The 11840-nt window shown below is 46.4% G+C and overlaps 1 protein-coding gene across 2 annotated transcripts in view; it reads right to left on the reverse strand.

Moving 5' to 3' along the window:
• Glra1 (glycine receptor, alpha 1) overlaps positions 1–11840 on the reverse strand; it is an 80869-nt gene that overhangs the window by 15237 nt on the left and 53792 nt on the right. For both annotated transcript variants that reach the window (XM_013033800.1, XM_013033799.1), the window contains exons 4-5: positions 3520–3743; positions 308–390 (exon numbers count right to left, since the gene is read on the reverse strand). In XM_013033800.1, coding sequence (XP_012889254.1) covers positions 308–390; positions 3520–3743 — 307 coding nt within the window. The remainder of the gene's footprint in view (positions 1–307; positions 391–3519; positions 3744–11840) is intronic.

Raw genomic sequence — 11840 nt, forward strand, 5'->3', positions numbered from 1 at the left:
TCCCTTCCTCACTCCCTCCTTCCCTTTCTCCATCCCTCTCTCCCTCCCTCTCTCCCTTCCTTCCTTTCTTCCTTTCTTGTGCTCGAACTCAGAGTTTCATGTCTTTGTTTATCTCACTCAAGTCTGGTGCTCTACCACTTGAGCCATACTCCATTCTCTAATGTACTTTCTAAAAACAAATCACCTCCAGTAGCACTGTGAGTTATTACAGTAATCTCCTGGGGGGTGAGTCCACCAATGAGGGCATTTCTGGGGGGGTCCAGAAATGGGCCTGGTTCTTAAAAGTGAGCTCATGGAAGAGACTTACAGCTCTCCAGTTGCATGATACACGTCTGGACATCCATGGGGAAATTCTTCAAATCCATGGGGCAGGCCAAGGTCAGGGTGATTCTGGGAAGAGAAGAGGGTTAAATGGCTCAGAGTCTGCGGGCAGTGAGGCGGGGCTAACTGCCATCAACCAATCAGCTGTCCAGGACAGAGAAAGGAATCAGGGGGCTGGGATGTACACTTTCAATTTTGGAGCAAACCCAGGCTGAGAGAGTGATTGTGATTATATTGAAAAGGCAGGTGTTGGAGGCTCACGCCTGTCATCCTAGCTGCTCAGGAGGCTGAGATCTGAGGATTGAAGTTCAAAGCCTGTCTGGGCAAGCAAGTCCAATTACCCAGCAAAAAGCCAGAAGTGGCACTGTGGCTCAAGTGGTAAAGGGCTAGCCTTGAGCAAAAAAAGCTCAGGAACAGTGCCCAAGCCCTGAGTTCAAGCCCCAGGACTTGGGCACACACATGTGCATGCACGCACACACACATACATGCATACGTGTGCATTCACTCATGTATGTACATGCACACACATACAAGATTATATAGAGTCAGAGGAACTCTTGAATTTCTCTCTTTCTGTTTCTTCTTCAATCCTGCCTTTCTTCCCTTGTTTCCCTCCTTTCCTTCCCCTCCCTCCTTCCCTCCCTTTCTTCCTTCTCTCTTGGATATTTATCTCTATCTGTCTCTGTCTCTGTCTTTCTTGCCAACTTTAGAGCTTGAAACTCAGGGTTTTAGCTTAGATTTTCTTTTGCTTTAAGGCCAGTGCTCTACCACTTGAGCCACATTGCCATTTCCCACTTCTAACTGGTTAATGAGAGGTAAGAAGTCGTCCAAATTTTCCTGCCCGGGCTGGCTTTGAACCTCGATCCTCAGATTTCAGCCTCCTGAGTAGCTAGGCTTACTGGCGTGAGTCACCAGCAACTGATTTTCCTGCGTTTCTTTGGAGTCTGTGTTCACCAGGTTGCCCCGAGGCCTGATGTGGCTCCCAACCCTGAAGAGTCTTTAGATAGACAGACAGCTGCCCAGGCCAGCAGCACACATGCCCTGTGCTTCGCAGCAGGTACTACCCACGGTTCCTGGCTCGCTTCCCAGGCTGGACTCTTCAGAAATGAGTTCAGAGACCCTCCTTGCCTGCCAAGTTTTCACACACACACACACACACACACACACACACACACACACACACAGCCAGCTCACATCTGTGAGCTCACGTGGAAATTGGCTGGCTCCCAGGATTTGGGGCAAGCTGTTTATTTTGGATTATTCAGCTCAGGCTGGGATACAAAACTCGAGAGAGGCTGGGACCACATCAGAGGCCTCTCAGATCGTGGGAATACAGGTACAAAGCAGGACAGCCGGCGACTTATCCAAGGCCACAGGGGCCCGGTGGATTCACAGCTCAGCCAGGACTCACTGGGCCTTTGATCCTGAGCCGTAGAGCGGTGGATTGGGTTTGCCAGCTGTCTATCCAAGAGAGGTCAGCCTCATGCCCTGCCACAGCCAGTCAGAGATGCTCTAAGTGGAATGTAGCCCTGCCCCTCCGCTGCACCTGGCAAGGCTCATGTGTGAACACTCCGAGCTCTGCACGTGGCCCCTTTAAATGCCAGGATGGGGAGAAAACAGTAGATCAGCGAGGGGAAGGAGGAGGAGGGGGGAAGGGAAAGAGGAGGAAGGAGGGGAAGTGAAGGCCTCTGATAAAAGCTCCAAAGTAGAGCAGCTGTCACACTGGGTTAATTTCTTGACGTTGAATGACCTTGGGAACGTTGCTTTTTGCCCTGTCATGGTGCACTGGGACTTAGCTTCCTGATCATTGCAAACTAGTTCAGCAAGCAGCAAAGTCCAAGCATGGTGGCCCAGCCCTCCCCTCCCCCACAGCCAGCCAGGACCATTTCCTGGGTCAGGCATTGGGGTGTTCCACTAGGAGGACTCTGGATCCTCAAATTACCCCTCAGTGGTCTCTCCTAGGAGACTCAATCCAGTCACATCTGGGCCAAGGACAGAGATACTTAAAGCTCATTTCTTCTTTCTTCTTTGTCAGTAATGGGGCTTGAACTCGGGGCCTGGGAGTGATCCTCAGATCACAGCTTCCCAAGCAGCTAGGATTACAAGTGTGAGCCATCAGCGCCTAGCTTTCGGGCTCATTTCAAGGGTAAAAGATTTTCCTGATCAATCGGGACCAACGTCTTTTCAAGTTCTTTGAAATACAGATATTTTACTCAAGAGGCTGAGGTCTGAGGATCGAGGTTGGAGTCCAGCTCTGGGCAACTGCAATGAACCACCAGAAAACCAAAAGTGGAGGTATGGCTCAAGTGGTAGAGGGCCACTTGGAGAGGAAAAAGCCAAGGGAGAGTCATTCATAAGGCCCTGAGTTCAAGCCCCAGTACTGATCACACACACACACACACACACACACACACACACACACACACAGAGAAATACAAGTATCTTGTCACATATTTGATAAGTGCCCTGTTCTGCTCTAGGATTTGAGAGGATCTCAGAGACACAGATGCAAATCTAGGCTCAGCTGTTGACTACCAACACTTTGGCTGGGTGCCCTAATGATTCGAATACCTCCTCCCACCTAGTTCCCCTCACCCCCTGCCTGGGAGAGGGGGCCTTTCTCCCAGACTCTATAAAAAGTATCTGGAGGAAAGTTTGCAGAAGGGTTGACATAGTACTGATGTATTGTGTGAGCAGCACCATGCCCTGCTCTTGACTATAGTGTTTGATCACTCCATTCTGTCTTGTGTTCAAATGCTGGGTTGGCTTCAACTCTCTCTCCCTAAAATGCCTTCTCTGATCTCCTTGGTTATAATGAATTCTTACAGCTAAGACGTCCCCTAGGTGTTTTATTATTATTATTATTCTGCCGGTTGAATCATGGAATCTGTGTTCATGTCAATTTGGTTCTATCTTAATGTCTAGTTTTCGAAGATAGCAGGGTGTGAGTTCGAATTCAGGGTCTTCCTCTCTCCTTTGGCTTTTTGTCCCCTCAAAGCTGGTGTTCTACCACTTGAGCCACACCTCCACTCCTGCTTTTTTGCTGGCTCATGAGAGAGAAGAGTCTCCTGGATTTTTCTGCCTGGGCTGGCTTTGAACTCGTGTTCTTTACAGCTCAGCCTCCTGAGTAGCCAGGAAGTCAGGCATGAACCACCCTGAGTCTTTCTGAAGAGGGAGGGACAAATCCCCCCAACTCACCGGATGCTGTAGAGGACGTTTCCGTTGCGGGAGATCCTCAGGAGTTTGTTGTCGGTGGTGATCTCGTGGAAGTGGGCGCCCTTCTCGTTGGCAAAGAACAGGTCGGGTTTCCAGATGGAATCCAGCATGGATGGGTCCAGGTCCAGGGAGTCATCCGGGTACTCGTTGTAAGCCAGGCGGGGGTCATTCCACTGCTGCCGCAGGAAGATGTTGACCCTGTAGTCCTACAGGTGGGGGGGGGATCACAGTGGGGGCCCAGGTTTAGGCGTGAGAAGCCAGCTCTCTGGGTACCAGGGGGCTTTGGCCAGGGTTTCCCACAAGCCTTTGTGGAGGAGGCTGAGTCTGCATTGGGCAATCCTAATTGCCCTGTATGTATGTATGCATGCATTCATGCATTTATGTATGACTGCATGCATGCATGCATGTATGTATGTATGTGTCTATGTGTGTATGTATCTATTTATCTATGTATCTGTCTGTCTGTCTATCTTTGCCTTTTTGTGGAGCTTGAACTCAGGGCCTGGGCTCTGTCCCTGAGCCTTTTTTTTTTTTTTGCTCAAGGCTAGCACTCTACCACTTTGAGCCACAACACCTCTTCCCGGTTTTCTGGTGATTCATTGGAGATAAGAGTGTCACAGACTTTCCTGCCCAGGCTGGCCTGGAATGTGATCTTCAAATCTCAGCCTCCTGAGTAGCTAGGATTATAAGCGTGAGCCTTGAAAAGCCTCTCTAACTCCCTGCTGACTTTATCACAATGTTATTCTCTCTTTGGAAGAAAGATTTTTTTTGGGGGGGGGCGGGGGTCCGGTCGTGGGGCCTGAACTCTGGGCCTAGGCGCTGTCCCTCAGCTCTTCAGCTCAAGGCTAGCACTCTACCACTTGAGCCACAGCGCCACTTCTGGCTTTTTTCTTTTTGCTTATGTGGTGCTGAGGAATCGAACCCAGGGCCTCAGACATGCAAGGCAAGCGCTCTACCACTGAGCCACCTTCCCAGCCCAGATTTTTTTTTTTAAATAAAGAAGAACAATTAAAACATTTGGAAATAAATGTTCAAGGCCTGTATTATATATTATTATATATATGAGGTTTCATCATCCGGTCTTGTTTTCTTCATGCTGTGTGTGTGTGTGTGTGTGTGTGTGCGTGCTGATAAAGTCACAGTAAACGGCTGGGCAGCAAAAGCCTTCAGTCCCCGAAGCTCAGCGTGATCTGTGATGCTCTGAACAGGCCTGGGCCCAGGTGCATGCTGACCCCGCTGCTTGGGGGTGGGGGCTGGGAGCAAAGATTCCCCACTGCTGGGGGTGGGGGCTGGCGAGGCTGCGGCACTGTGTCTAAGCCCTTGGCATACAAGGTGAGCAGTAGACCTGGACAGGGGGTGGTGGAGGAGGCTCCCCTAGGTCCGACCCCTAGTGTTTGCTCAGCTTTTCTCTGTGGGTCTGGGGAGTCAGAACACTGGGTATGGGGGGGGGAGGGAGGATGGGCGCTGAGGGAGGGGAAGGTAGGCTCACTCTTCATGCTCAGTGCGTGATCATGCTCTACCTTTCACTCCAAGCCTTAGCTTCTCTAGGGGCCTTGGTGCCCCCAAGCAGCTCCCCCGGCTCCCAATCTACCCCATTAACCCCCTCCTCCCCGCTTGCTTTTTTCCTCTCTAATTCTCTAGCAAGGTCACCCCCCAAAAAAAACATTTCAGGGAGCATTTGACAGCCATGTGCAGAACTATGGAGATCAGGTGAGGCTAGACCTTCTATGTCTCTTGCATGATCGGAGGGACCTAGTGCTCAGAAGGAAGAGGAAGAAAGAGGAGGAGGAATTGTGAAGCCAGAAAAAGCTCATTGGAGTCCCCGAGACCCAGGGACAGATGCTTCCTAAGATCCTGTAGCAAATACAACCAGGGGTTATCCTGGACCTCACTGGAGTCCCTGGATCTCGCTATCAGAAGAATCAAGGCTAGAGCACCTCTACAACCTTTCCATAGCTAACAGCTGCATATAATTCATTTTATTTCCCCCTCCCCACCCCAGCAGCATTTAAATGAGCATCTATTAAGCGCCAGGCACTGGGGAACTGTGCGGAGAACCAGAAAGGTCTATGATTTATTCAATCTTAGCGCATACATAAGGTCTGTGCCAGGCCGAGGCCAGGGCTCTGCATACAGAGTGAGAAATACAGAGAAGAGACTTCAGATTCTGTGCCTGGCAGAAATGATTTTTGTTGTTGTTGTTTAAATTGAGATCATATAGGGTGGAACCCGAGGAAAAGCATTTTGGACAGTTGGAAGTGCATTCATTTACCAAAGGAGGCAAAGCTAGAGCAGTAGGCCAGAAAGAAGGGTCAGCAGGAGTCTAGGAAGGAGCAAACAGAGTCTTCCAGGGAAATTGAACTTGATCTGGACAGTAGGCAAAGCTTACTGGGATGGACTTCCCCCCATGTGTGTTCACGTCACTGCGCATATTTAAAAATGTCCGGCTTTCTTATTTCAGAAGCAATGCATGTTGGCTGTGCATCATCTAAAAGAAGAGGATGAAGGTTGGATGCTGGTGGCTCACACCTGTGATCTTAGCTACTCAGGAGGCTGAGATGGTTTGAAGAGGAGAGGATGGTTTGAAGGTGGCCTAGGCAGGAAAGTCTGTGAGATGCTTATCTCCAAGGAAGCCTCAAAAAAGCAGGAAGTGGGGGTGTGGCTCAAGTGGTAGAGGGCTAATCTTGAGTGAAAAAGCCAAATGAGAGCTTGGGGGTCTGAGTTCAAGTCCCAGTAATGGTACATGCATGCATGCATGCATGCATGCATGCACGTGCACACACACACACACACACACACACATGCACACAGGATCCAAGGTATAGATTCTCATTATAAAGTGACCAATGGAAAGCGATCAAGGGACCTGAAGAATGGAGCTTGCTTAGATCTTCTGGAGCCGCTGGCTCCACCCATAGCAGCTGTCACTCAAATGAGTTATCACCATTGATTATTTTTTTTTTCCTTCTTTCTCCCAGATTGGTAAACAGCAGCAGGCAATGGGACTCAGAAGAGATCAATGTAATTGCTTTAATAGGCCGACAGCTAAATGCTGTTTTGCTTACTTAGCCAAATACTTCCGTGGGTCGGTGTTCAACATGCTGAAAGACCATGTTCACATTCAGGAGCCCGAGAAGCCACATTTGAATTCTCTCTCCCACGAGCTGCTTTCTAAGTCTCAAATGCTCACAGGAAAAATCCATTTAAAGCAGAAGCAAGGAGATTGCTACAGCTCTAATACAACAGCCTTTGAGATCTCAGTTTTATTTGCCTTATAAATATAAATATGTGTGTGTGTGCGTGTGTGTGTATGCCAGTACTATGGCTTGAAGTCAGAATCTGGTCTCTGTCTCTTAGCTTTTCACTCAAAGTAGGTGCTCTACCACTTGAACCGTAACTCCATTCCAGCCTTTTGCTGGTTCATTGGAGATAAGAGTGTCATGGACTTTCCTATTGGGGCTGGCTGGGAACTGCGATCCTCATATCTCAGCTTTCTGAGTAGTTTTGATTACAGGTGTGATTCACTAACTCCAAGCTTGTTCTTTAGCTTTTTTACTCAAGGCTGGAGCTCTACTATTTGAGTCAGGCTCCCTGCTCTGGTCTAGGTAATTTTAGCCTAATTTCATAGATGAGAAAGGCTCAGGGAGAAAAAATATTTTTTCTAAACCACACAATTGATAAATAGAGCTAAGGGAGGGTGGAGTTTAAACTTCATGTATCTGATTGTATGAAATTCATGTTTTCTCATTAGACAAGAGCAAGAAATGAAAGGCATACAAGTAGGAAGCAAGGAAGCCAGATTATACTTGCTTGCAGTGGGAAATGATTGTATACACAACATCCTTTTTGAAAAGATTATTATGAATCTTTATGAAATAATCTTTATGAAAAGATTATTAGAAGCCAGATTCCAGTGACTCATGCCTGTAATCCTGGTTATTCAAGAGGCTGAGATCTGAGGCTTGCAGTTCAAAGCCAGCCCAGGCAGGAAAGTCTGTAGTTAACTGCAATTAACTATCTCCAATTAACTATCAAAAAGCTGGAGTGAAGGTGTGACTCAAGTGGTAGAGCACCAGTCTTGAGCAAAAAAAAGCTCAAGGACAGCAACTAGGCCCTGAGTTTAAGCCCTGTGTGCCCTGTCTTTCTCTCTCATACATACACACACACATTATTAGAACATATAAATGAAATCCATGTGGGGCTGGGAAGATGGCTCAGCGGTAGAGCGCTTGCCTTGCATGCTTGAGGCCCTGGGTTCAATTCCTCAGCACCACACAAGCAAAAAGAAAAAAGCCAGAAGTGGTGCTCTGGCTCAAGTGGTAGAGCGCTAGCCTTGAGCTGAAGAGCTGAGGGACAGCGCCCAGGCCCAGAGTTCAGGCCCCATGACCGGACCCCCCCAAAAAAAATGAATTCCAGCAAAATTTCATGATACAAAATTAACATACAAAAAATCACTAGCTTATGGGCTGGGATGTAGCTCAGTGGCAAAGTGCTTGCCTAGTAAGTGTAACATCCTGGATTTCATTCCCCAATGCCAAAAATGAAAAGACAAAGAAAACCAAGGGGCTGGGAAGGTGGCTCAGTGGTAGAGTGCTTGCCTCGCATGCCAGAGGCCCTGGGTTCAATTCCTCAGCACCACATAAAGCAGAAAAAGCTGGAAGTGGAGCTGTGGCTCAAGTGGTAGAGTGCTAGCCTTGAGCTGAAGAGCTGAGGGACGGCGCCCAGGCCCAGAGTTTCAGACCCCACCACCGGCAAATAAATAAATAAATAAATAAAAAAGGAAAAAGGAAAAGAAAAGAAAGTCAATAGCTTTACATAGATAAATAAATAAATATATTTATTTGCCAGTCTGAACTCAGGGCCTGGGTGTTATCTCTGAGTTTCTTTTGCTCAAGGTGAGTGCTCTACCACTTGAGCCACAGCACCATTTCCAGCTTTTTCTGAGTAGCTTATTGGAGATAAGAGTCTCATGGACTTTCCTGCCTGGGCTGGCTTTGAACCATGATTCTCAAATCTCAGTCTGCTGAGTAGCTAGGATTATAGGTGTGAGTCCCTGGTGCCCAGCTAGATCTAGATATATACATGTCCATAGATATAGATATCTAGCTATCTCAATAATTAAATTATTGAGAAAAAAAACCAGGAAAGCAATTCCATTTCTAACACACACACATATGCACACATACACACACATCTAAGAAAAAAAACCTAAGACTGTGGAAGACCCCTATTATAAAGATCATGAAACACCGAAGAATTGAAAACACTGAAAGAAGAGACTACTCAAGCTTGTGGATTGGAAGAAGTCATTGTATTCAAGTAATTAAATCTGCAGATTAACATACCCATGGCATCCTCACGGAATGTGGAGGAACACAAACAAACGGATCCTGAAAGTCATACACACGCGAGTCTCAACAGTCAAAGCAATCTGGAACAAAAAGATCAATGCTAGCAGCATCACCATGCCGGGTTCAAGACACCCACAGAGACATAGTAACAACACCAGCATGGTACTGGCATAAAAACAGATACCTAGGCCAACAGAACAAACAGAAGAGAGAACCTAGAAATAAATCCACACATCTTCAGCCAACTAATTCTGGATGAAGGAGCCAAAAAACATTTATTGAGGAAAAAACAGCCACTTTCACAAATGCTGCTGGGGAAAATAAGCTATTGGCAGGTAGAAGATTGAAACAAGATGTCTTTCTCCTGGTACAAAAGTCAACCAGGGTGGGCCTCAGTGGTTCATGCCTGTAATCCTAGCTCCCCAGAAGGCTGAGCCTTGGGCGATAATGGTTGGAAGCCAACTTCCAGCAGAAAAATCTTTTAAGAGATTCTCCAATGAATCAGCAAAATGCTGGACTGGAAGCATGGCTCAAGTGGGAGAGCACCAGCCATAACAACAGGGAAACGTACCAATTTTCTGGATCGGCCTGCCAAAGCAGAGGAAGCCAATGCAAGAATTGACAAATGGGCTTTCATCAAAGTAACAAATGTTAACATGCAGTAAAAGAAGCCATCAATAGAGAGCAGAAACAGCCTACAGGATGAGGGGAAAACAATCTTTGGCCAGTTATTCATCTGAAAGAAGACTAATATCTAGAATCAATAAAAAAAACTTAAATAAACAATAAAAACTAGTCATCTAAGCTAGGCAGTAGCGGCTCACCCCTGTAATCCTAGCTACTTAGAAGGCTGAGATCTGAGGGTTGTGGTTCAAAACCAGCCCAGGCAGAAAAGTCCACAGGATTCTTATCTCCAATGAACCACCAAAAAGCTGGAAGTGGAGCTGTGGCTCAAGGGGTAGGGTACTAGCCTTGCGCAAAAAGAGCTCAGGGACAGGATCCAGACCCCAAGTTCAAGCTCCAAGTATCAGCATGAAAAATGAAAAATAAAAGCAAACATTTAAAATAACACCTTATCTCAGTCAGAATGGTTGTCCTCAAGAAAATCAAACTCACAAAAGACTAGCAAGGTTGCACTGGGAAAAAAAAAACGTAGCCTTTACATAAATGTTGGTTGGAATGGAAATTAGATCAGCTAGGTGGTTTTGTTCTATTTTGTTTTGTTCATTTCAAGACAAGGCCTTGATATGTAGCCCAGTCTGGTCTCACATTGGTCATCCTCTTACCTTCAGTCTCTCAAGGGCTGTGATTACAGGCGTGCACCACCATACACAGTTTAACCCAGCTATTATGGAAATCAATACAGAATTTCCTCTGAATGAAAACCTGAAAATACATTGGGTGCCGATGACTCATGCTTGTAATCTTATCACTCAAGAGGCTGAGATCTGAGGATCGCCGTTCAAAGCCAACAGAGGCAGGGAAATTCATGAGTCATTTTTTTTTTTGGGGGTTGGTCGTGGGTTTTGAACTCAGGACCTGGGCACTATCCTTGACTTTTTTTTTTGCTCAAGGCTAGGGCTCTACCACTTTGAGCCACAGCTCCATTTCCAGTTTTCTGGTGGTTCATTGGAGACAAAGGGTCTCTCATGGGACTTTTTCTACCCAGGCTGGCTTTGAACCACAATCCTCAGCTTTCAGCCTCCTGAGCAGCTAGGACTACAGGCGTGAGCCACCAGTGCCTGGCTTCTATGAGATTATTATCTTCAATTAGCTACTGAAAAGCTAAAAGTGAGGCTGTGGCTCAGGTGGTAGAGCCCTAGCCTAGAGTTTAAAAAAAAAGCCCAGGGACAATGTTTGGGTACTAGGTTTAAGCCCCAGGACTGGCACCACCACCACCACCAAAAACCTTAAAAATATCATTACCATATGATCTAACTATCTCATTCTTGGTCATATGTTAGAGAGATATGAAGTCAATTCACAAAAGAGATAAGTGCATAGCCATAACTATTGTGGTACCATTCCCAAGAGCGAAGCTATGGAATCAGCCTAGGGGTCATTCATGGTGAATGGAAAAGAAAAATACAGACTAGATACATAATGGAATATTATTCAGCCCGAAAGAAGAATGAAACGCTGTCATTTGTAGCAAAATGGGCTGGACTAGAAGACTTCACTTTAGGTGAAGGAAGTAAGATATGGAATGAGAAGGTTTTCTCTCTATACAGAAAGCACAAATAAACAAACAACAAGGAAAACAAAAAGAACTTAAAAGTAGAAAAGGGTTACTAAAAATCAGAAGAGTATCAGAAAGGGAAGAGGGAGATGGCATGGGGGACAGAATAGAACAGGTTTGGATATTATTCACGCATGATGTGTACATATGTGGAAATTCCACAGTGTGCCCTATTAAAATGTACAGTTAATAGGTGTTAATAATTATAGTCAAAGGAGGGTTCAGGCTGGGCACTGGGTGGCTCACATCTGTAATCCTAGCTACTCAGGGGGTTGAGATCTGATGATCAGGGGTTCAAGGTAAGCCTGGACAGGCTTTGAGTTCAAGCGCCAGTACTGGCACAGACACACTGACACACACACACAGACATACAGACACCCACACACTAACATTCTCCCATTTAGATTTTGGTCTAGGAAAGCTTGATGTGGAAAAGATTCTTATTATCACTGGATGTTAAGGGGGATGTAAATTGCCCCAGAACTTGAGTTCTGGTAGGGAGGTATTGGTAGGTCCAGAATCGACAATAACAGTGAAAATAGTATTAATGCAACTTGTAAAAAACTATGGCCTAGCTTTTGGTACAGGTACTGGGGTTTGAACTCAGGGCCTCTGGTTCTTACTTGACTTTTTCCATTCAAGGCTGGTGCTCTACCACTTGAGCCATGCCTCTACTTTCCAAAAATGGCGTTATTTACTCTTTTTTTTTTTTT

The sequence above is a fragment of the Dipodomys ordii genome, unplaced genomic scaffold, assembly GCF_000151885.1.
Source record: "Dipodomys ordii isolate 6190 unplaced genomic scaffold, Dord_2.0 Scaffold177, whole genome shotgun sequence".
Taxonomy (NCBI): domain Eukaryota; kingdom Metazoa; phylum Chordata; class Mammalia; order Rodentia; family Heteromyidae; genus Dipodomys; species Dipodomys ordii.